At 45.8% G+C, this 23,358-nt stretch overlaps 1 protein-coding gene and 1 pseudogene across 1 annotated transcript; both read right to left on the reverse strand.

The window, feature by feature from the left end:
• Positions 1 to 8,196, reverse strand: part of LOC133381473 (zinc finger protein 208-like) — a 34,987-nt pseudogene extending 26,791 nt beyond the window's left edge.
• A 3,448-nt stretch (positions 8,197 to 11,644) lies between these two features.
• Positions 11,645 to 22,939, reverse strand: LOC133381449 (zinc finger protein 501-like). Its single transcript, XM_061620577.1, has 6 exons — positions 20,322 to 22,939; positions 17,170 to 17,677; positions 16,801 to 16,882; positions 16,407 to 16,489; positions 16,048 to 16,174; positions 11,645 to 14,119 (listed from the first exon to the last, which is right to left on the reverse strand). The coding sequence occupies exons 2-6, from the start codon at positions 17,266 to 17,268 to the stop codon at positions 13,170 to 13,172; spliced, it is 1,341 nt and encodes a 446-aa protein (XP_061476561.1). The 5' UTR covers positions 17,269 to 17,677; positions 20,322 to 22,939; the 3' UTR covers positions 11,645 to 13,169.
• Between the last annotated feature and the right edge of the window lie 419 nt (positions 22,940 to 23,358).

Here is a 23,358-nt window from a genome sequence, read left to right on the forward strand (position 1 = left end):
TGACAAACTTAGGCTCCTTAATATTAATGGTTCACAGCTCTTTCTGATTCCACCTCAGCTAAAGAGCAGCAGCAGCAAGCCAGGCAGCAGTGGATTCAGTTTGTTTATTTTAGGATTTTCTCAGGATTGGGAAAATCCAAATTCACTCTACAAAGAAAGGGGTTTTGGGTGAGGGCAACATCATGTAAAAAGAGGAGGCAGGCCAGGATCTCTTCTCAAACATCCCAGAGTGCAGGGGTGTTGGGGACGCTACTGAAGGTCTCCACAGGCCTCCAAAACACTCACAGGCAACAGATGGGCAACCCCCATTCTCCACCCATGATTCTCCTCCTTTCTCAGTTCAATAGAGACTTGTCCTACTCCTGAAGCGCTTTCCACATTCCAAGCAGTTCTATCGTTTCTCCCCAGTGTGAATTCTTTGATGGGAAGTGAGAGAGAAATTTCTACAAAAGCCCTTGCCACATTCCAGACATTTATATGGCTTCTCCCCAGTGTGAATTGTTTCATGGGAAGTGAGTTGTTTTTTCCAGCTGAAGGTCTTTCCACATTCTAAGCACTTATATGGTTTCTCCCCAGTGTGAATTTTTTGATGAGAAGTCAGATGTATCTTCTGATGGAAGTTCTTTCCACAATCTAAGCATTTATATGGTTTCTCCCCGGTGTGAATTCTTTGATGCAAAGTGAGAGAGAAATTTCTACAAAAGCCCTTGCCACATTCCAGACATTTATATGGCTTCTCCCCAGTGTGAATTGTTTCATGGGAAGTGAGTTGTTTTTTCCAGCTGAAGGTCTTTCCACATTCTAAGCACTTATATGGTTTCTCCCCAGTGTGAATTTTTTGATGGGAAGTCAGATGTATCTTCTGATGGAAGTTCTTTCCACAATCTAAGCATTTATATGGTTTCTCCCCGGTGTGAATTCTTTGATGCAAAGTGAGAGAAAAATTTCTACAAAAGCCCTTGCCACATTCCAGACATTTATATGGCTTCTCCCCAGTGTGAATTGTTTCATGGGAAGTGAGTTGTTTTTTCAGCTGAAGGTCTTTCCACATTCTAAGCACTTATATGGTTTCTCCCCAGTGTGAATTTTTTGATGAGAAGTCAGATGTATCTTCTGATGGAAGTTCTTTCCACAATCTAAGCATTTATATGGTTTCTCCCTGGTGTGAATTCTTTGATGGGAAGTCAGATGTATCTTCTGATGGAAGTTCTTTCCACAATCTAAGCATTTATATGGTTTCTCCCCGGTGTGAATTCTTTGATGCAAAGTGAGAGAGAAATTTCTACAAAAGCCCTTGCCACATTCCAGACATTTATATGGCTTCTCCCCAGTGTGAATTGTTTCATGGGAAGTGAGTTGTTTTTTCCAGCTGAAGGTCTTTCCACATTCTAAGCACTTATATGGTTTCTCCCCAGTGTGAATTTTTTGATGGGAAGTCAGATGTATCTTCTGATGGAAGTTCTTTCCACAATCTAAGCATTTATATGGTTTCTCCCCGGTGTGAATTCTTTGATAGGAAGTCAGATGTATCTTCTGATGGAAGTTCTTTCCACAATCTAAGCATTTATATGGTTTCTCCCCGGTGTGAATTCTTTGATGCAAAGTGAGAGAGAAATTTCTACAAAAGCCCTTGCCACATTCCAGACATTTATATGGCTTCTCCCCAGTGTGAATTGTTTCATGGGAAGTGAGTTGTTTTTTCCAGCTGAAGGTCTTTCCACATTCTAAGCACTTATATGGTTTCTCCCCAGTGTGAATTTTTTGATGGGAAGTCAGATGTATCTTCTGATGGAAGTTCTTTCCACAATCTAAGCATTTATATGGTTTCTCCCCGGTGTGAATTCTTTGATGGGAAGTGAGTTGGCCTTTCATGCTGAAGGTCTTTCCACATTCTAAGCACTTACATGGTTTCTCTCCAGTGTGAATTCTTTCATGGGCAGTGAGTTTGTGTTTCCAACTGAAGCTCTTTCCACATTCTAAGCACTTATATGGTTTCTCCCCAGTGTGAATTCTTTCATGGGCAGTGAGTTTGTGTTTCCAACTGAAGTTCTTTCCACATTCTAAGCACTTATATGGTTTCTCCCCAGTGTGAATTCTTTGATGGGAAGTCAGATGTATCTTCTGATGGAAGCACTTTCCACAATCTAAGCATTTATATGGTTTCTCCCCGGTGTGAATTCTTTGATGGGAAATGGGCTGGGTTTTCCTGCTGAAGCTCTTTCCACATTCTAAGCATTTATATGGTTTCTCCCCGGTGTGAATTCTTTGATGGGAAGTGAGTTGGCCTTTCATGCTGAAGGTCTTTCCACATTCTAAGCACTTACATGGTTTCTCTCCAGTGTGAATTCTTTCATGGGCAGTGAGTTTGTGTTTCCAACTGAAGCTCTTTCCACATTCTAAGCACTTATATGGTTTCTCCCCAGTGTGAATTCTTTCAGGGGAAGTGAGTTTGTGTTTCCAACTGAAGTTCTTTCCACATTCTAAGCATTTATATGGTTTCTCCCCGGTGTGAATTATTTGATGGGAAATGAGTTGGGTTTTCCTGCTGAAGCTCTTTCCACATTCTAAGCACTTATATGGTTTCTCTCCAGTGTGAATTCTTTCATGGGCAGTGAGTCTGTGTTTCCAACTGAAGCTCTTTCCACATTCTAAGCACTTATATGGTTTCTCCCCAGTGTGAATTCTTTGATGGGAAGTGAGTTGGGTTTTCGTGCTGAAGCACTTTCCACATTCTAAGCAGTTATATGGTTTTTCTCCGGTGTGAATTCTTTGATGGGAAGTGAGTTGATTTTTCCACCTGAAGCTCTTTCCACATTTCAAGCACTTATATGGTTTCTCCCCAGTGTGAATACTTTGATGCAAAGTGAGAGAGTAATTTCTACTGAAGCCCTTGCCACCTTCCAGGCATTTATTTGGATTCTTCACTTTCTGATTTTCATTGTGGGCTTTGCATTTTCTGTTAGAACTGAGACTTTTCCAAGAACCAAAATATTTACTACTTTTGCTTCTTTGGTCTGTTTTTTCTTGGATGGTAGTTTGATGGTAGCCACTGCCCCAAGAAGAAGAAGATTTATTTCTGCTTTTCTCCTCTGCTTCATGTTTCGTCCACTGCTCATCCCTGTTTTCAGATATGCCTCTTTCCAGTGTCTCTTTCCTACAGAGTTCTCCCTTCCTCTTGGCTTTCCACTCATCATCTTCTGCAAGGAAGAGAGAAATTGATAAGAGCATGAAGGATGAAATGGACCCTCAAATCATTGAACAATCCCAATTAACTGTTGTGAGAAAGGAAGAACCGAAAGGACTGAGTGGGAGATCGATCTTACCCCGGGTTGAAAAATCTCTCTGGTTTGGCATTCACGGACAATTGGAGTGATATAGGCTGTTGGATTTAGACTATGGAGATCTGGTTTCAGCTCCCAGTCAGAGATTAATCCCATTGGGTGGTCACAAACACAATCACAAACACACACAAACGTATACAGGGAAATTGTGGGATGGTGGCTCTGCACTGGACAAGTCCACTTTCCTACAAGGGTTCCTCATATGCTGCAAATCTTCTACTACTCTGGAAGAAGTGGACTTGAAGTGTTGAAATATAGGAAATGGGCAGATACAGGGAAGGCTTTTCTTACCGTCTGAGTCCCTTTCCCTATAACGACGTGGTGCTCTCCAGAGCTTGTTGGAATCCCATTCCCATCAGCCCCAGTCAGCGTGGACCATGGTCACCGCTGATGGGAGTGAGAGTCCATGAAGGCTACCCCAGTCTTAAAACAGTCCTCCTCTCCCCCAAATAGTATGATGCACTTCCATCACTCTGCTCCGGGTCTAGGAAAAAGGAGAAACTAAGAGAGAAGCTTTGGAAGTCTTCCCAAAGCCCAGAATGCCAAATGTTGCACCTAGTGGGCTATATTAGAAACTCAAATGGAGCTCAGGTATGCTGTGTTAGCACGTGAGGAAACATTTTAGGGAAAACTTCCAGCAAATTGGACCATTCCAATACGACTGATACCATGGACCGTGAAAAAGACAAATAATTGGGTGTTAGAACACATTTTTTCATCATTAGAAGCCACAATGATGAAACTGAGGTTATCATACTTTCGACACATAATGAGAACACATGATTCACTAGAAAAGACAATAATGCTGGGGGGAAAAGAAGGGAGTAGAGAAAGAGGAAGATTAAACAAGAGATGGATTGATTCCATAAAGGAAGCCACAGTCCTGAATTTACAAGATCTGAACAGGCTGGTTTATAACAGATATTATTGGAGGTCATTGATTCATAGGGTCACCATAAGTCGTGATTAACTTAAAGGCACACAACAAATTATGACCAAACAGGGAGCCTTACCAAGATAGGACAGAGTCCCACAAATCACCTCCATGACTTCGCTATGCAGAGCTCTCTGGTCAGGATACAGCAAAGCCCACTCCTCACCCGTGAAATGCACAGCCACATCCTCCAAAGACACTGGATCCTAAAATAAAAACAATACATTTTGTCATCATAGAAAGCATAAAGATTATCTGCTACCTACGTGCAAAACGAAGTTAAGGTGAGGTGGCTGGTTCTTGTTCTAAGGAAAGAAACCTTCTTAAATGGCATTCACAGCTTTTGTTGAGGATGGCTTTGGGAGACGCAAAGAGGAGGCGGGAAATTCATTCAGACCCATGGACAGAGAGGCACCCAGGCTGCCCCCAGCCTTTCCCACTTCTGAGTCTTTCCCCTACCTGATCTGGGGCGACAGCAACAGCTTTTCCTCCACCAGAAAGGGGAGATGACTTATTAGGTCTCGCTGACATAATTCCATCACCTGTGAGAAAGAAAATAGGCCCAAAAGCCTATAGTACGTAGTACGCTATTCTCAGAGATTAAACCGTATAGGTATAACTGCACAAGGGTTCTTATTAGCTGAGTGAGTTTCAGGTGTTTATTCACAGTTTATGTTTCAGTTGTGCAATAAAACATCTCTCCTCATTTGAGCTCTAGGCCAGAAAGCAAAGTGATGGTTTCCACGTACAAAATCATGACATAAGTAGGAGCATTTCTGAGGTGTGGAAAAGGCTGAACACAAGAGTGGAAAATGGAGATGGACTGCCTTCAACTCGTTTCCGACTTATGGCAACCCTATGAATAGGGTTTTTACGGTAAGCGGTGTTCAGAGGAGGTTTACGATTGCCTGCCTCTGGGGCTGAGAGGCAGCGACTGGGCCAAGGTCACCCAGACAGCTTCATGGCGGTGTGGGGATTTCAACCCTGGTCTCCCAGGTCATAGTCCAAAACCTTAACCACTACACCACACTGGCTCTCGGAGACAAGAATAAAGGAGTCAAGTGATGATTTCCACGTACAAAATCATGATGTACGTAGGAGCAGTTTTGAGCTGTGGAAAAGGCTGGAGACAAGAGTAAAGGAGTCAAAATCAACAGAGAGAAACCAAATGGAAATACGCCCCATTCATCCTTACCCAGAAGCCTCTTCCTGGTGTCCAATGGAGTCCTCTCTGCCTCAGGGAAATCCATTCCTATTTCTGCACAGAGACCCTTTTCCTGAAACAGCATAAGAACTCAAGTCATAAAACGAGGAGCAGAATTAGAAGAGGACTGACAGAGGCAAAACCCAGAGGAGTATTTGATATAGAAAAGGAAGAAGATACTTGGTATTAGGGGTAGCCAACGTGGTGCCCTTCAGATGGAAGTGGACTCCAATTCACATCAGCCCCAGGAAATACCAGGAATGTCCAGCGATTACAGGACTTTTACTTCAACATCTGGAAGGCACCACAGTGGCTGTCCCTCTTCTACATGAAGCCCTCTCACCTGCCGCTCTGCCTGCTTCTCATCTTCTGCCCAGCTCAGGAGGAAACCTTCTGCCAGGGCCACCGCCTGGGAACTCCTCTCGGCCCCACATTCCCTCACCCATCTCTCCACCTCTATGGGCAGGACAGCTAGGAACTGCTCCAGGATCACCAGGTCCAGGATCTGGTTCTTTGTGTGTCGCTCCGGCTTTAGCCACCCACAGCAAAGAAGGTGGAGCCGGCTGCAAGCCTCTCGGGGCCCCTCAGCCTCCTGGTAGCGGAAACACCGGAACTGCTGGCGCTGAACGTCTGAGCTCAGGAGGTTCTCCCTCAAGGTCTTCTGCACATTTCCCCCACAGAATTCCTCCGGATGGGTCTCAGTCTTGATGGTATCAGGGCCAAATCCTGCTTCAGGGGTAGCTGGGTCCTGCTGTTCCATATTTGATCTCTTGGTCTTTCACAGGGTCCTCATCCCTTCTCTGCTTCTGGGAATTGTTTTCAGCATTCTGAGGCCACGTTCAGAAGGAGCAGGTTCACTTATTCTATGAGCGAAGCCAAACAGGGATCACTATGCCCAGGCCGAAGGCTTGCAGAGCAGGAAAGGTGCTGGGTAAGAAAAGGTGCTGGTACTCCTTCTGGGAGGAAGAGCAGGACAAAAATTTAATAAATAAGTATAGACCTTTCTTTTCAATTCAGAATGCAATATCTTTATATTTGGATCCATTTATAATTTTGGTTATCCTTTGATTTGAACTGCCTCCTTTCAGAATTTAGAGTTACCAATGTTGGTGTTGTTCTTTAATTAAACTAAAATGCCACAGTTCTTGGAGTTGATGACCTCGTGGTAAGGAAGTGGAAGGACCTTATGGCATTTTGTGGAGGAAGAAAACAAAGAATTCAGAATTTTGGGATTGTCAACACAAATTAATGAAAGACTAGCTTTGCCTTCATCCCAACTGCGACAACTGACATGGCTACTGACACAGGTGGTGGCTGAGCTGCCTTGTGGGCATTTGGATTGCTCTCTTCATCTATTTACCCTTTTAATAAAACTTGGTGGTTTACTTTCAGTCGTGGTCTTCCGAGTTTGATTCGTTTGATTAAAGATTGCCCATTTTCAGTAGCGCTTTCTATACACCCTTAAAAGGTCCCTTCTGTATCCCAGGGGTTACCTGTCTGGATGGGCACATGCTTGTCAACCAGGAGGACTGATAACACCAGCCAGTGTGTGAGTAAAGGGGGCATTCAGATGCATGCTTTCAATCCCCCCTTCATTCAAAGTGGTGACCTAGCCTTGCAGAGAGTTGGGGAGGGGGAAGAAGCTCTCCTCCCTGATTTGGATGGATCAGCTGAACAGGCCTCCTGTGGCCCTAGGAGAACCCTTCAACCAAATGTGCAAAGGCAGAGGGAGCTCACAAGATTTCAGAAGGAGCAGGCCACGCAGTGCTTGGCGGAAACAGCAGGTACTTTCCCCCAAGTGAGAATGAAAGGGACTTTGGGCAGAGGTGCTTTTCTTGTGGGGAATACAGCCCCCCCCCGGAAATCCCTTCCTGTCTAGGAATCTGGTATACGGCTTCTGCATATGGAAGCTCCACTCCCACCCAAAACTACTCCCGTCACACACACCACCCAAATGCCATTTGATCCCTGCCTTCAATATTTAAATCATTGTACCAATTCCTTCTCTGTCTTTTTTCTTCCATTTTATTTGCTTTGTCCACCGGTTATTATTACACAGACTTGGTGGGTAGTGTGATGGGGGACCGTGCAAGGAGCAGTTGAACAGAAGCCACCTCCTTACCGGCTGAGGGTCTCCCATGCGATTGCTCCACACTTTTCTCTCCTTTCCCCGGCTGGGGCTGCAATCCAGGACATCTTCTCCCCCCCAAAGGGGACTCCTAATCCCCCTCCTCGCTCGCCCCTTGCAGTTCCTCCTCTGCCCTCTCCACAGCGGCCTTGGGACTCTCCTTCGCCCAAACGCCCAACGGGGGATCAGAGGCTTACCAGACCCCAGAAGGGGCCACCAACGCTGCTGCTGCTGCTGTTTAACGGCGAATCAAACTGCAGAGCTTGACCAGGGAGCCACTTTTCTCCAAGGGAAGAGCCAGGCAGGAAGTGACATCAGAGGGAGATGGGCCACATTTTGTTTGAAGGCTCACGCCCCTCTTCTGCCTCTCTTTCCTCTCTAGGAATCACGATTCGTTTCCTTTAACCCTCCCAAAGTCAAACATCCAGATGGTCTCTCAGGGCGAGAGGCAAGGAAGACAAGGCTCTAAAGTTGTCAGGGAAGACGGGATGGTGTCTGGAAGATGAATGGAATCTGAAGGCCAAGTCAGTTCAGCTACTTTTGGCAGTTAGAGAAAGTTAAACTCAGTTAAAAACGAAAAAAAGAAAAGGCCTCCAAGGGAGAGCAAGAGACTCATGCCCAGCATATGGCTTTGCTATGAAATCTAAAATGACGCTCTGCAAGCCTGAGGCACCATACAGTATGCCTTGTATTGAGGGATGATCCTGCCCTTAAATCTCAATTGGATGCAATGGAGGTCCTGTGAACGGGAATTAAGAGGGAGGGAGGGAACTCGAAACCCATCTGCTTCCTTTGTACACTGAGCTGCGCAATGTCAAACGCCCAGCCGTCAACATATAAGCACTAGCAAGACCCAACATGTAAGAAAGGTTCCATATTGGACTCAAGATTGCAATCAGGAGACATCCCAAAGCCTCTTTGCAAAGTTTTCACATTTGGCTTGTGTGAGGGGGCTTCGTGAAGGGGGTGGATGAGGGCCAATAAACTGAGTCTGAATCCTAGCAAGGCGCTGTGGGTTGGTGGTTCCTGAGTTCGGATAATTGGGTCAGTTGCCTGCTTTGGATGGGGTCGTACTCCCTCTCCTCGAGACTCGTGATAAGGGAAGACGGGATGGTATTGGTGACTGTCCAGGAGAGGAATAGAATCCGAAGGCCAAGTCAGTTCAGCTACTTTTGTCACTTGGAGAAAATTAAGTTCAGTCAGAACAGGAAAAGAACCAGCCCTCTGTGGGAAGGCAAGAGAGTCAGGCCCAGCATATGACTTTGCTATGAAGTCCGAAAAGATGCCCTGAAAGCCTGAAAAACTTTCTACCTTGTATTGAGCGATGACCCTGCCCTTAAATCCCAATTGGATGCAATGGCAGTCCTGTGATTGGGAATTAATAAAAGGAAATAAACTATCAGTGGATCAAATCTATGAGTGGATCACAGTACTAACATATTTCATTCACAATTAAACCAAAATTCTGTATTCCAGGAGACTTGAAATAATTCACAGAGAAAAGTTGGGGAATATAGGAAGCCGCCTTACACTGAGTCAGAACACCGATCCATTTAGCTCAATATTGTCCGCACTGACTGGCAGAGTCTCTTCAGGCTTACAGGCAGGGAGTCTTTTGAAGCCCTACCTGGAGATACTGGGGATTGAAAGTGGGGCCTTCTGTGTACAAAACAGCTGCTCTGCTGAGCCACCTGCAGCCCCTCCCTGGGGCTTTGGCCTCTCCTCAAGACTCCCCACCCTGAATAGTTTGAGGGAACTGGCAGAGAAAGCTCTAAACTGGAGCTGTTTCCCTGAGAAGGGAAGACGGGAGGGTATCGGTGACTATCTGAAGGCCAAGTCAGTTCAGCTACTTTTGTCAGTTAGTGTTCTGCTCATCCACGAGGGCTTGGGAGAGGGAAGAGCTTCAGACTCCCCAGCTGCCAGGAGGCGCTGAAGACGCAGGAGCGGTGGAGTCTCAACAATACCTTGGGAGGGAGTGTGAGGCTGAGTTAGGGTCAATTCCCACAGATGGTGCGATATCCGAAAAAGAGAGCGCGCCACCCCTAGACAGATCAGACGAGCCGTCGGAGGTTGCCTCTGAGCATGCATTAAATCTCTTTTCAATGAGCGGCTCAAGGGAGCCTCTAAGTGTGTCTCCACCCCCCGACCTAGAGCCTGTTGCTAAGGAGCTGGTTCTTTTGGATGAGCCATTGGAGGCATGTCCCCTGTCATCCCGCTCGCGACGCCGTGAGAAACGGACAGGACAGAGGTCAGACTTGTGCCGGAGTCAGAGATTACGATCAAAGACTTTCCCTACTTAAGACTGCAGCTTTCTGGTTTAAGCTGCTGAGTCAACTTCCTTCACACGTTGCAGAGCATGTCTAGAGTGTAGTTAGGGAATTCTAGTGAGCCAACGTAGAGATTCTTATGAAGCGCACTGCTTTTGATGTATCAATTACTTTAATAAAACAAGAGTTAATTACACCTGTGTCTCAGCCTTGTGGATCCCACTTTGAACGGGACAGTTAGAGAAAATTAAGTTCAAACAGAACGGGGGGGGGGACCAGCCCTCTGAGGGAAGGCAAGAGAGTCAGGTCCAGCGTATGGCTTTGCTATGAAGTCCAAAAAGATGCCCTGAAAGCCTGAAAAACCATCTGTCTCGTCCTGAGGGATGACCCTGCCCTTAAATCTCAATTTGATCCAATGACAGTCCTGTGAACAGGATTTAATAAAAGGGAGGGAACTCTAATTCCATCTGTTTACTTAGTCCACTAAGCCAGGCAATGTTGAACACCTAGCTGTCAAAATATAAGCCATAATAAGACCCACAGTATAAGAAAAGGTTCCATATTGATCTGGAACAAGCAAGAAGCTGAAATGGAGTGTTCCACCATTTCTTAAATTTATTTGATTTATATCCTGATTTATATCCTGCCCTTCCTCCCAGTATTTATAAATAAATAATGAATAAATATCTATTTTCTCAGCTGTCCTCAGGAGGATTGAGTCAGTAAGACATAAGCATATGGAGATGCTTTTAGATGGTAATTTCTTAGTTCTACAATACCCTGTTAACCATCTGGCATCATTATGCTACAAACATACAAATAATAGCCAATTATTGCACTCGCCAATTTAAAATATATAATGAATCTGAGAATATTGTCACAGATGATTCATCATGATAAAATTACGAATTACAAGCAGATGTTATACATCTCAAATGTGTCACTGCGTCTGTTTGGATTTACAGAGTTTAAACTGAAAATCCAAACTTAATGGTAGATGCAGATCTTGCCCTTTATAACAAGTCATATGGATCTGTTCTGTGGCTAAACAATTTAGCTTTTCTGGAGTACAGTAGGGCCCCGCTTACCAACGTTCCGTTTTGCGGCGTTCCGCTGATGCAGCGGCTTTCAATTCGGGGAAATTCCCCATTTTAAAGCCAATTTTGTGATTTTATGGCATTTTGGCGTCATTTTTGCACTACGTGGCCCATTATAGTCAATGGGTTATAGTGCTGTGTGCACTTCCTTGATCTTCGAGACCTCATGCTATGTCATACCCTGCTCAGAGGACTCATCCGAGGAGGCAGAGGAATGGGAGAGCACAGACCCAGAAGGGGGGACAAGCAGGGAGACAGCTCAGGAGACAGCTCAGGATTCTTCACCAGACCAAGGGCAAGCCCCTGAAGGAGATATAGCATACATTTTGCAGCAGGACACATGGTGCTATACTCAACAGACCCAAATATCTTCTTGTTAGAAGTCTTTCTTTTATCTTCTAGAACAGGGGTTCCAACCTGTGGTCCATGGACAACCAGTGGCCCACAAGCTTCATGCTGGTGGTCTGTGGCAATGTCTGCAACGAACAATGGCAGCAGGAATTTGGGGGAGGGGGGAGAGGATTTCCTGGGCCCGCTGCTAAGTATATAGATTATGCCCCCACGTTCTAAATTGCCAATCTATTGACAAGAAATGCTGCTTGCCGATCTGAACAGTTATTTTGAATCTAGTCTTGATTGAAGATGCATTTATTTAACAGATGTTTAACCTGCCTTTCAGAGTTTCTGCCCTCACACAATGTTTTACAACGGTTATACACAGATCAAAATCCATCATCATGTAATTATCAAACATGTAAACATTAAAATAACATTAAAATGATAGAGCAGCTAAACACACTTGTGCAGCTTGACTGAACCAACTCTCAGCCTAACCTCTACCTTAATGTGCTTGCCTACTAAGATCCTATTTTGAGCAGAGCTATGTGCACTTCCTTGATCTTCGAGACCTCATGCTGGATGTGCACAGAGAGAGCACAGCGGGCAGGCAGACAGGCATGCTGAGGAATTCCTAAAAGCCATGAGCTCACTCAACTCATGTGATGTGTACATCCACACATTACCCAACAAGCAATTTTTGGACTGCGTGCATCCACACATATGTAAGCAGCTCTGGTGGGACCACTCTCACCCTCTCTGGAGTGGAAGGTTGGGTTAGCAGCTGAGACGACAAGGTCAGGCTCAGGGTCAAAGAAGCCCTTCAGAGCACCACCTGCCCGGACCTGGCTTGCCTGGCACTTCATTCTCACTCCACGACTCTGGGCGCTCCAAGATTCCTTCTGCTGCTACTGCCCTGCTTATTCAGCAGCAAGAGGAGGAATCCCTTGAAGGGTCTGGTAAACCCCAGGAGCAGGTGCAGAGTGAAGACTAAGCTGCATGGCAGGTTCACGAATTGCCTCCTCCTGCTGCTGCTGCCTGACTCCCTTGAGAGTTGTGCAAGGCAAGCAAGCTGCAAGGCAGGCCAGTCACTTGTAGGAAGAGCTCAGAAAGGCCCAAGATTGAGTCCCGCCACACTCTCATGCTCTCTGGGATGGTCACTGGCAACTGAGATGGCAGAGTTGGGGGCAGCAGTGGAGTGGCAAATTCAGCACTGCAAGGTCCCTTCATAATAATCACACCACAACCCCTTCAAAGATTATACAGCCTATCCACACAGCAGTGTTATTCTGCATCTATTCCACTTTAAATGGCAGACCTTTCCCCAAAGCTTCATGGGAACTATTTGGGGGTGTTGCGTAGGGGCCAGCTGTGGATCTCTCTGCCATTGCTTGTCCAGGGCTCCCGACAGAAAGGAGATGTAAGATTCATTTGCAGCTTTATCTGTCTATCGCCTGCCTGCCAGAAACCACTAAATCTTTCAAATAAAGCACTGTAACTTTTTTCCCACCTGAGGGTTCATTGCCTCTACAATCTTTTACATTTTAAAGGCCTCCAAAACACCCACATGAAGGGTTTGGCAGCCCCCTGTACTACACTCATAATATGAGTTTCCCCTTTCTGAATTCTTTCATGACAATAGAGAGTTGTGCTCCTTCTGAAGCTCCTTCCAAATTCCAAGCGGTTCTGTGGTTTCTGCCCAGTGCGAATTCTTTGATGCAAAGTGAGACAGGAATTTCTACTGAAGCCCTTTCCACATTCCAGGCATTCATATGGCATCTCCCCAGTGTGAATAATTTGATGGAAGTGAGTTGGATTTTCCAGCTGAAGCTCTTTCCATATTCTAAACAGTTCTATGGTTTCTACCCAGTGTGAATTCTTTGATGGGTACTGAGAGAGGAATTCCTACTGAAGCTCTTTCCACACTCCAGGCATTTATAAGGTTTCTCCCCAGTGTGAATTCTTTGATGGGAAGTGAGAGAGGAATTTTTATTGAAGCTCTTTCCACACTCCAGGCATTTATAAGGTTTCTTCCCAGTGTGAATTCTTTGATGGGAAGTGAGAGAGGAATTTTTATTGAAGCTCTTTCCACACTCCAGGCATCCATATGGTTTCTCCCCAGTGTGAATTCTTTGATGGGAAGTAAGAGATGAATTTTTATTGAAGCTCTTTCCACACTCCAGGCATTTATAAGGTTTCTTCCCAGTGTGAATTCTTTGATGGGCAGTGAGTTTGTCTTTCCTGCTGAAGCTCTTTGCACATTCTAAGCACTTATATGGTTTCTCCCCAGTGTGAATACTTTGATGGGCAGTGAGATGGGCTTTTCTGCTGAAGCTCTTTTCACATTCTAAGCATTTATACAGTTTCTCCCCGGTGTGAATTCTTTGATGGGAAGTCAGTTGGTATTTCCAGCTGAAGCTCTTTCCACATTCGAAGCACTTATATGGTTTCTCCCTAGTTTGAATTCTTTGATGCCAAGTGAGAGAACGATTTCTACTGAAACCTTTTCCACCTTCCAGGCATTTATTTGGTTTCTTCCATTTCTGGTATTTGTAGTGGACTTTGCATTTTCTGTTAGAACTGAGAGTTTTCCAACAACCAAAATATTTACTTCTTTTGCTTCGGTTATCTATTTTTTTTTGCATGGACGTTTTATCATAGCCACTGCCCCAAGAAGCACAAGATTTATTCCTGCTTTTCTCTTCTGCTTCAAGTTTCCTCCTCTGCTCTTCCCTGTTTTCAGATCTGCCTCTTTCCTGTATCTCTTTCCCACAAAGGTCTCCCTTCTTCTTGGCTTTCCACTCGTCACCTTCTGCAAGGAAGAAAGAAACTGATAAGAGCGTGAGGGAAGAAATGGACCCTCTAATCATTGAACAATCCCAATTAACTGTTGTGATAAAGGAAGAATCACACAAGAGTTGGAAGGGGCCTACAAGGCCATCGAGTCCAACCCCCTGCTCAATACAGGAATCCAAATCAAAGCATTCCCGACAGATGGCTGTCCAGCTGCCTCTTGAACGCCTCCAGTGTCGGAGAGCCCACTACCTGTCTAGGTCATTGGTTCCATTGTCGTGTGGCTCTAACAGTTAGGAAGTTTTTCCGGATGTCCAGTCAAAATCTGGCTTCCTGCAACTTGAGCCCATTATTCCGTGTCCTGCACTCTCCAAGAAGATATCCCAGCCCTCCTCTATGTGACAACCTTTCATGTACTTGAAGAGTGCTATCATATCTCCTCTCAGTCTTCTCCAGGCTAAACATGCCCAGTTCTTTCAGTCTCTCCTCATAGGGCTTTGTTTCCCATCCCCTGATCATGTTTGTTGCCCTCCTCTGAACCCGTTCCAGTTTGTCTGTATCCTTCTTAAAGTGCGGAGACCAGAACTGGATGCAGTATTCAAGATGAGGCCTAACCAGTGCTGAATAGAAGGGAACTAGTAGTTTACACGATTTGGAAACTATACTTCTGTTAATGCAGCCTAATATAGCATTTGCCATTTTTGCAGCCACATCACACTGTTGGCTAAAAGGACTTGGGTGGGACCTTGATCTTAACCCAAGTTGAACAATCTCTGTGGTTCAGCATTCACAGATAATTGGAGTGATATAGGCTGTTGGATTTAGACTATGGAGATCTGGGTTCAGCTCCCAGTCAGAGGTTAATCCCAATGGGTGGTCCTAGGCCAATGCACAAAAACACACACACATATATAGGCAAATTGCAAGAGGGGTGGCTCTGCACTGGCCAGGTCGACTCTCCTACAATTGTTCCTCATAGACTGCAAATCCAGCATAGACTGCCTGGAAGAAGTGGAATTCAAGTATTGAAATATAGTAAATGTGCAGATATATGGAAGCTTTTCTTATCATCTGAGTCCCTTTCCACATAACAACATGGTGCTCTCCAGAGCTTGTTGGAATCCCATTCCCATCAGCCCCAGTCAGCGTGGACAATAGTCACCACTTATGGGAGTGAGAGTCTTGTAATCTGTGGAACACACCATGATGGCTACCCCAATCTTAAAACAGTCCTCCTCTCCCCCAAATAGTATCATGCACTGCCACCACTCTGCTCCGGATGTAGGAAAAACATGTCTTCCCATAGCCGGGAATGCCAAATGTTGCACCTTTTGGGCTATAGTAGAAACTCAGATAAACTTGGATATGCTCTGTTAGCTCTTGGGGAAACTTTTTAGTGAAAAATTCCAGCTAATTGGACCATTGTTTTAGAAGGGCATAACCAGAGATCTGTTCAGAGAGAATTGATGGGTGTCCATTCAAGGTTATCTGCAGAAGATTAAGAATCCCAGTTGAAATGGGTGGTACTACATCAGAACATTCGGGTTCATTAAATCTAGCAATGTGGAATGTGAAAACAGATATTACAACCGATACCATGGACTGTGAAAAAGACAAATAATTGGGTGTTAGAACAAATTAAATCAGAACTATCATTAGAAGCTAACATGATGAAACTGAGGTTATCATACTTTGGACACATAATGAGAAGACATGATTCAATAGAAAAGACAATAATACTGGGGAGGAAAGAAGAGAATAGAAAAAGAGGAAGACCAAACAAGAGATGGATTGATTCCATAAAGGAAGCCACAGACCTGAACTTACAAGATCTGAACAAGGTTGTTTATAACAGATGCTACTGGAAGTTGCTGTTTCATAGGGTTGCAATAAGTCGTGACCGACTTGAAGGCACATAACAAATTATGACCAAACAGGGGGCCTTACCAAGACAGGACAGAGTCGAACGAATGTCCTCCATGACTTTGCTATGCAGAGCTCTCTGGTCAGGATTCAGCAAAGCCCACTCCTCTTCCGTGAAATGCACAGCCACATCCTCCAAAGACACTGGATCCTAAAAGAAAAACAATACATTTTGTCATCACAGAAAGCATAAAGATTATCTGCTACCTACGTGCAAAATGTAGTTAAGGTGAGGTGACTGGTCATTGTTCTAAGGACAGAAACCTTCTTAAATGGCATTCACAGCTTTTGTTGAGGATGGCTTTGGGAGACGCAAAGAGGAGGCGGGAAATTCATTCAGACCCAGGGACAGAGAGGCACCCACTTCTGAGTCTTTCCCCTACCTGATCTGGGGCGATAGCAACAGCTTCTCCTCCACCAGAAAGGGGAAATGGTTTACTAGGTCTTGCTGACATAATTCCATCACCTATGAGAAAGAAAATAGGCCCGATTAGTATATGGTATTCTTAAAGGATAAACCATATAGGTCTAACTGCACAAGGGTCTTATCAGCTGAGTGAGTTTCAGGTGTTTTATCACAGTTTATGTTTCAGTTCTGTGATAAAACATCTCTCCTCATTTGAGCTTTAGGCCAGAAAGCAGAGTGATGGTTCCCACGTACAAAATTATTATGTAAGTAGGAGCATTTCTGAGGTGTGGAAAAGGCTGGAGACAAGAGTAAAAGAGCCAAAATCAACAGAGAAAGACCAAATGGAGATACACCCCATTCATCCTTACCCAGCAGCCTCTGCCTGATGTCCAATGGAGTCCTCCCTTCCTCAGAGAAATCAGTTCCTATTTCTGCATAAAGAGACTTTTCCTGAAACAGCATAATAAGAACTCAAGTCATATAACGGGGAGCAGGATGAGAAGAGGACCGACAGAGGCAAAACCCAGAGAAGTATTTGATATAGAAAAGGAAGGATAGAGGCAAATCCCTTAGAGATACTTGATATCGGGGTAGCCAAAGTGGTGCCCTTCAGTTGGGAGGGGACACCAGTTCACATCAGCCCCAGCCAATACATTGGCCAGCAATTATAGGACCTTTACTTCAACATCTGGAAGGCACCACGTTGGCAGTCCCTGGTCTGGATGAAGCCCTCTCACCTTCTGCTCTGCCTGCTTCTCGTCCTCTGCCATGTTCAGCAGGAGACTTTCTGCCTGGCAACTGGTCTTAGCTCCACATTCCCTCACCAAGCTCTCCATCTCTGGGGGCAGGACAGCCAGGAACTGCTCCAGGATCACCAGGTCCAGGATCTGGTTCTTTGTGTGTTGCTCGGGCTTCAGCCACTCACGGCAAAGAAGGTGGAGTCGGCTGCAAGCCTCTCGGGGGCCCTCAGCCTCCTGTTAGCGGAAGCGCCGCAACTGCTGGCACTGCACATCTGAGCTGAGAGGGTTCTCCCCCAAGATCTTCTGCACATTGTCCCGGAAGAATTCCTCCACATGGGTCTCAGTCTTGATGGCAACAGGGCCAAGTCCTGCTTCAGGGGTAGCTGGGTCTTGCTGTTCCATATTTGATCTCTTGGTCTTTCACAGGGTCCTCATCCCTTCTCTGCTTCTGGGAAATATTTTCTGCCTTTTCAGGCCGTGTTCAAAAGGAGCAGGTCCACTTATTCTATGAACAAAGCCAAATAGGGATTACTATGCCCAGCTGAAGGCTTGCAGAGCAGGAAAAGTGCTGGCTAAGAATAGTAGAATGTGAGGATTATTGTTTCTACCATATAAGCTTTGATAAAAACCCAGTGATGGGGCCTATGTCTTGCTTTGAAGATGGGTGTCTGGATGGCTGACAGATCTCTGACAGCAGCTCCAAAGGGCCCCAGGGACTAGCGTCATCCTCATTACTCCCATATCCTTAATTAAAAACAAGCTAAACATGTTTTTAGGGGACGGGGCTCAAGTGGTGGAGCAGCTGCTTTGTACACAGAACGTCCCACTTTGAATCTCCAGGTAGGGCTGGAAAAGACTCCCTGCCTGTAATCCTGGAGTGACGCTTCCAGTCAGTGCGGACAATACTGAGCCAGATGGAACAATTGTCTAATTCAATAGAAGATCCTATACTCCCTAACTTATCTCTGAACTTTTATAAGCCTCTCCTGGAATACAGAATGTTGGTTTAATTGTGAATGAAATACGTTATTCCTTTCATCTCTTGATAGATTTGCTTATCTTTAGAACTGTCCCCCTTCAGAGTTAAACGTGAGATATATTGTTGCTTATTAAATTAAATTGGAACGCTGCAGTTCCTGGAGTTTATGACCTGACTATGATAAGGTAATGGAAAGATCTTTGGGTGTAATGTGGTGGAAGACAGCAACGAGTCTAAATTTTTGGAATTGTCATCATAAATTAAAGAAGGACTAAATTTACCTTCACCCCAGCCACCATGAGTGATGGGATATGGATGCGAGTGGTGGCTGCCCTGCTCTGTGGGCATTTGGATTGCTCTCTTCACCTATTTACCCTTTTAATAAAACTTGGTGCTTTACTTTCAACTGGGGTCTTCCAAGTTTGATTCATTTGATGAGAAGATTGCTAATTTTCAGTAGCACTTTCTATTCACTCTTAAAAGGTCCCTTCTGTGTCTCAGGGGATGCCTGTCTGGATGGGCACATATGTGTCAACCAGGAGGACTGATAACACCAGTCAGCGTGTGAGTAATGGGGGCATTCACAGGCATACTTTCAATCCCCCCTTAACTCAAAGTGGTGTCCTAGCAACTACTAGGAACTTTGAACAGAGGTGCTTTTGCTCCAGGGGATACAGCTACCCCCCCTGGAATTCCCTTACTGTCTAGGAATCAAATTGAGATCATTTAGCACACTAAGTCTCATATGGGGTCATACTCCCTCTGAAAGAGCAGGTCCATAGTCTGGGGGTGCTCCTGGATCCATCTTTGTCACTAGAGGCCCAGGTGACCTCTGTGGCTAGGAGTGCCTTTTACCAGCTTAGGCTGGTGAGACAGTTGCAGCCGTTTCTGGACCGAGATAGCCTGACCACTGTTGTCCACACACTGGTAACCTCCAGGCTGAATTACTGTAATGCGCTCTATGTGGGGCTGCCCTTGAGGCTGGTCCGGAAGCTGCAGCTGGTGCAAAATGTGGCGGCGAGACTGCTTACTGGAGCAGGGTATCGCCAACATGTCACCCCGCTGCTGAAATAATAGCACTGGCTGCCCATCTGCTACCGGGCCAAGTTTAAGGTTCTAGTTTTGGTGTACAAAGCCCTATACAGCTCTGGACCAGGATACCTGAAAGACCGTCTTACCCCTTATATCCGCAGTCGATCACTGTGCTCTGCAGGTGAGGGCCTCCTGCAGATACCATCGTATCAGGAGGTCCGTTCTGCACCATATAGGAAATGGACCTTTAGTGTGGCAGCACGTACCCTGTGGAATTCCCTCCGATTAAATATTAGGCAGGCTCCATCTCTGTTATCGTTTCAGCGCCTTTTGAAGTCTTTCCTTTCAACAGGCCTTTTAAGTTGAGACCTATTCCAGTCTGCGTCTGTGTTGGAATTGCTTTTTAATTTTTTTTAATATGTTTTTAACCCTTTTTTAAAGATGTTTTGAAAGCCTTAACGTTTTGTTTTAATGTATTTTAAGGTCTGTTTTTATTATTTTTTAGAGTGTTTTAAGCTTGTGTTTGCCGCCCTGGGCTCCTGCTGGGAGGACGAGCGGGATGTAAATGCAGAGCTTGGAAAAGTTACTTTTTTGAACTACAACTCCCATCAGCCCAATCCAGTGGCCATGCTGGCTGGGGCTGATGGGAGTTGTAGTCCAAAAAAGTAACTTTTCCAAGCTCTGTGTAAATGACATAATAAATATACTGCTTCTGTATATGGAAGCTCCACTTTCCACCCAAAATAACTACCTTCACACAGACCACCCACCTGCAATAGGACCGCTGTCCCCCAATATTTAATTCATTGTAACCAGGCGTTGCCTATCTTTCCCCCCCCCGTTGTATTCCCTTTGTCCATCAGTTATTATGAAGACTTTTTAAGAGGAGGGGGGAAAGGAAGCTTTGCTCCCTGGTGGTGGATATCCTGATGGGGGATCCTGCAAGGGTCAGCTGAACACGGGCCACCTCCTTACAGGGTGAGGGTCTCCCTTGCTATTCCTTCATCCTTTTCTCTGCCTGCACCGGCTGAGGCTGCAATCTGGGGCTTCCCCCGCCTTGCAATTCCTCCTCTCTGCCCTCCCCAGCTGTCCTGGGACTCCCCTTCGGCCAAATGCACAACAGGGACTAGAGGCTTACCAGACCACAGAATGCCCAACGACGCTGCCGCGCTGCTTTTTCTTCTCCTTCTGCTGGTGTTTAATGGCGGATCAAACTACGCGCTTCACCAGGGAGCCCCTTTCCTCCAATGGAAGATCCAGGCAGAAAGTGACGCCAGAGGGAGAGGAGCTGCATTTTCTTTGAAGGCTCCCGCACCTCCTCCTCCTCTCTAGGAATCTCATATTGTATATTTTAACCCTCACGAAGTCAAGCCGCCTGATGGTCTCTCAAAGCAGGAGTCAAGGAGGAAAGAGATATTGCGCAGAACAGAGGAAGGCACGGAGATCTTGCCCTGTACTGAGTCAGAGCATGGGGCCCATCTAGCTCAGTGCTGGCTGCACTGACTGGCAGCAGCTCTCTGTTTCAGACAAGGAGTCTCCCAGTCCCAGGCCTACCTGGAGATGCCTTTGGGGACTGAACGTGGGACCTTCTGCATGCAAAGCAGCTGCTCTACCCACTGAGCTATGGCCCCTCCCTGGAGGTTTGGCCTCTCGGGGTCGTCTGGAGATTTGGGGTGAGGTGTCAGCAGTACGCTGAAGATACCTGGCTCTATTTCTCTGTAACATCTGAATCAGGAGAGGCCGTGCAAGCCCTGGACTGCTGCTTGGACTCTGTGGTGGGCTGGATGAGGGCCAATAAACTGAGTTTGAATCCTAGCAAGACAGAGGCGCTGTGGGTTGGTGGTTCCCGAGTTCAGATAATTGGTCAGTTGCCTGCTTTGGATGGGGTTGCTGTTGTTGTTACGTGCCTTCAAGTCGATCATGACTTATGGCAACCCTATGAATCAGTGACCTCCAAGAGCATCTGTCCTGAACCACCCTGTTCAGATCTTGTACGTTCGGGTCTGTGGCTTCCTTTATGGAATCAATCCATCTCTTGTTTGGCCTTCTTCTTTTTCTACTCCCTTCTGTTTTTCCCAGCATTATTGTCTTTTCTAGTGAATCATGTCTTCTCATGATGCGTCCAAAGTATGGTAATCTTAGTTTCATCATTTTAGCTTCTAGTGACAGTTCTGGTTTAATTTGTTCTGACACCCAATTATTTGTCTTTTTCACAGTCCATGGTATGCACAAAGCTCTCCTCCAACACCACATTTCAAATTAGTTGCTTTTTCTCAATGACATTATTCCAGAGTTGGCTTCCCCTTCCTTTTTCCCACCATTGGCTGGGAATTGTAAGATCTCGTCCCTGCTTTATGCCGACGATCTGGTTTTACTCTCTCTGAATAAAATCGGTCTAAAAAGGATGCTCATCACCTGACCATTAACCATTCCAAATCTAAGATTATGATCTTTGGCAAGAAGAGCCCCAAGTCGACCTGGTCTCTGAATGGGCACAAATTAGAGCAGGCGCACTCATTCAAATACCTGGGTGTGCATTTCAGCGAGAAACTCTCATGGAAACACCACCTGGTGGCAACTAAACTCTCTTGCTCCAGGTCAATCGGCCACATTAGACGTTTCTTTTATACCCAAGGTGGGCAACTAATTAACCCCGTGCTTAAAGTCTACGTGGCAAAAATCCTACCCCAAATCCTTTATGGGGCCGAACTGTGGGGGGAGTCGGTGAAGCAGGCAGTGGAAGTCCTCCAAAACAAGTTCTTACGGCAGATCTTGGGTTTGCCTCAGGGGGTCCCGGCAGCCCATCCGAGAGCGGAGCTTGGATTCCCCTCCCTCACAGCAAGAATAGACCTAGCACATTTCAGATTCTGGCGGAAACTACTTAGGTTGGATGAATGCTCCTTACCCGTACTTTGTTGGACGGAGCAACATAAGACTAGGGGATGGGCACACATGATCCAAGCAAAACTAGACACCTAAAATCTCTCCATGGGGAAATATCTGAGCCTCAGCCTGCACGCGCTCAGAAACTGGGTCTTCAATCACGACGCGAGTCAGGATCGGGCAGTAATTGCAGTAGCCCCTTTCTCCACCTGGTTCCCCCTAGTCAAACTCAATCACGCTAGACCCTTTTATTTTGAAGTCCTGACGCAAGCCCACCTGCGCAGGGCGTTCACGGAACTCAGGTTCCAACTGATGCCCTCGGCCTATCTGGATGGGAGATACCTGGGCATCCCAGTTAAGGAGCGGAGATGCATCTTTGGATGCAACCGGTTACATAAGAACATAAGAAGAGCCTGCTGGATAAGGCCAGTGGCCCATCTAGTCCAGCATCCTGTTCTCACAGTGGCCAACCAGGTGCCTGGGGGAAGCCCGCAAGCAGGACCCGAGTGCAAGAACACTCTCCCCTCCTGAGGCTTCCGGCAACTGGTTTTCAGAAGCATGCGGCCTCTGACTAGGGTGGCAGAGCACAGCCATCACGGCTAGTAGCCATTGATAGCCCTGTCCTCCATGAATTTGTCTAATCTTCTTTTAGAAGCTGGTGGCCATTACTGCATCTTGTGGGAGCAAATTCCATAGTTTAACTATGCGCTGAGTAAAGAAGTACTTCCTTTTGTCTGTCCTGAATCTTCCAACATTCAGCTTCTTTGAATGTCCACGAGTTCCAGTATTATGAGAGAGGGAGAAGAACTTTTCTCTATCCACTTTCTCAATGCCATGCATAATTTTATACACTTCTATCATGTCTCCTCTGACCCGCCTTTTCTCTAAACTAAAAAGCCCCAAATGCTGCAACCTTTCCTCGTAAGGGAGTCGCTCCATCCCCTTGATCATTCTGGTTGCCCTCTTCTGAACCTTTTCCAACTCTATAATATCCTTTTTGAGATGAGGCGACCAGAACTGTACACAGTATTCCAAATGCGGCCGCACCATAGATTTATACAACGGCATTATGATATCGGCTGTTTTATTTTCAATACCTTTCCTAATTATCGCTAGCATGGAATTTGCCTTTTTCACAGCTGCTGCACACTGGGTCGACATTTTCATTGTGCTGTCCACCACAACCCCGAGGTCTCTCTCCTGGTCGGTCACCACCAGTTCAGACCCCATGAGCGTATATGTGAAATTCAGATTTTTTGCTCCAATATGCATAATTTTACACTTGTTTATAT

The sequence above is a fragment of the Rhineura floridana genome, chromosome 3, assembly GCF_030035675.1.
Source record: "Rhineura floridana isolate rRhiFlo1 chromosome 3, rRhiFlo1.hap2, whole genome shotgun sequence".
In the NCBI taxonomy this organism is placed as follows: domain Eukaryota; kingdom Metazoa; phylum Chordata; class Lepidosauria; order Squamata; family Rhineuridae; genus Rhineura; species Rhineura floridana.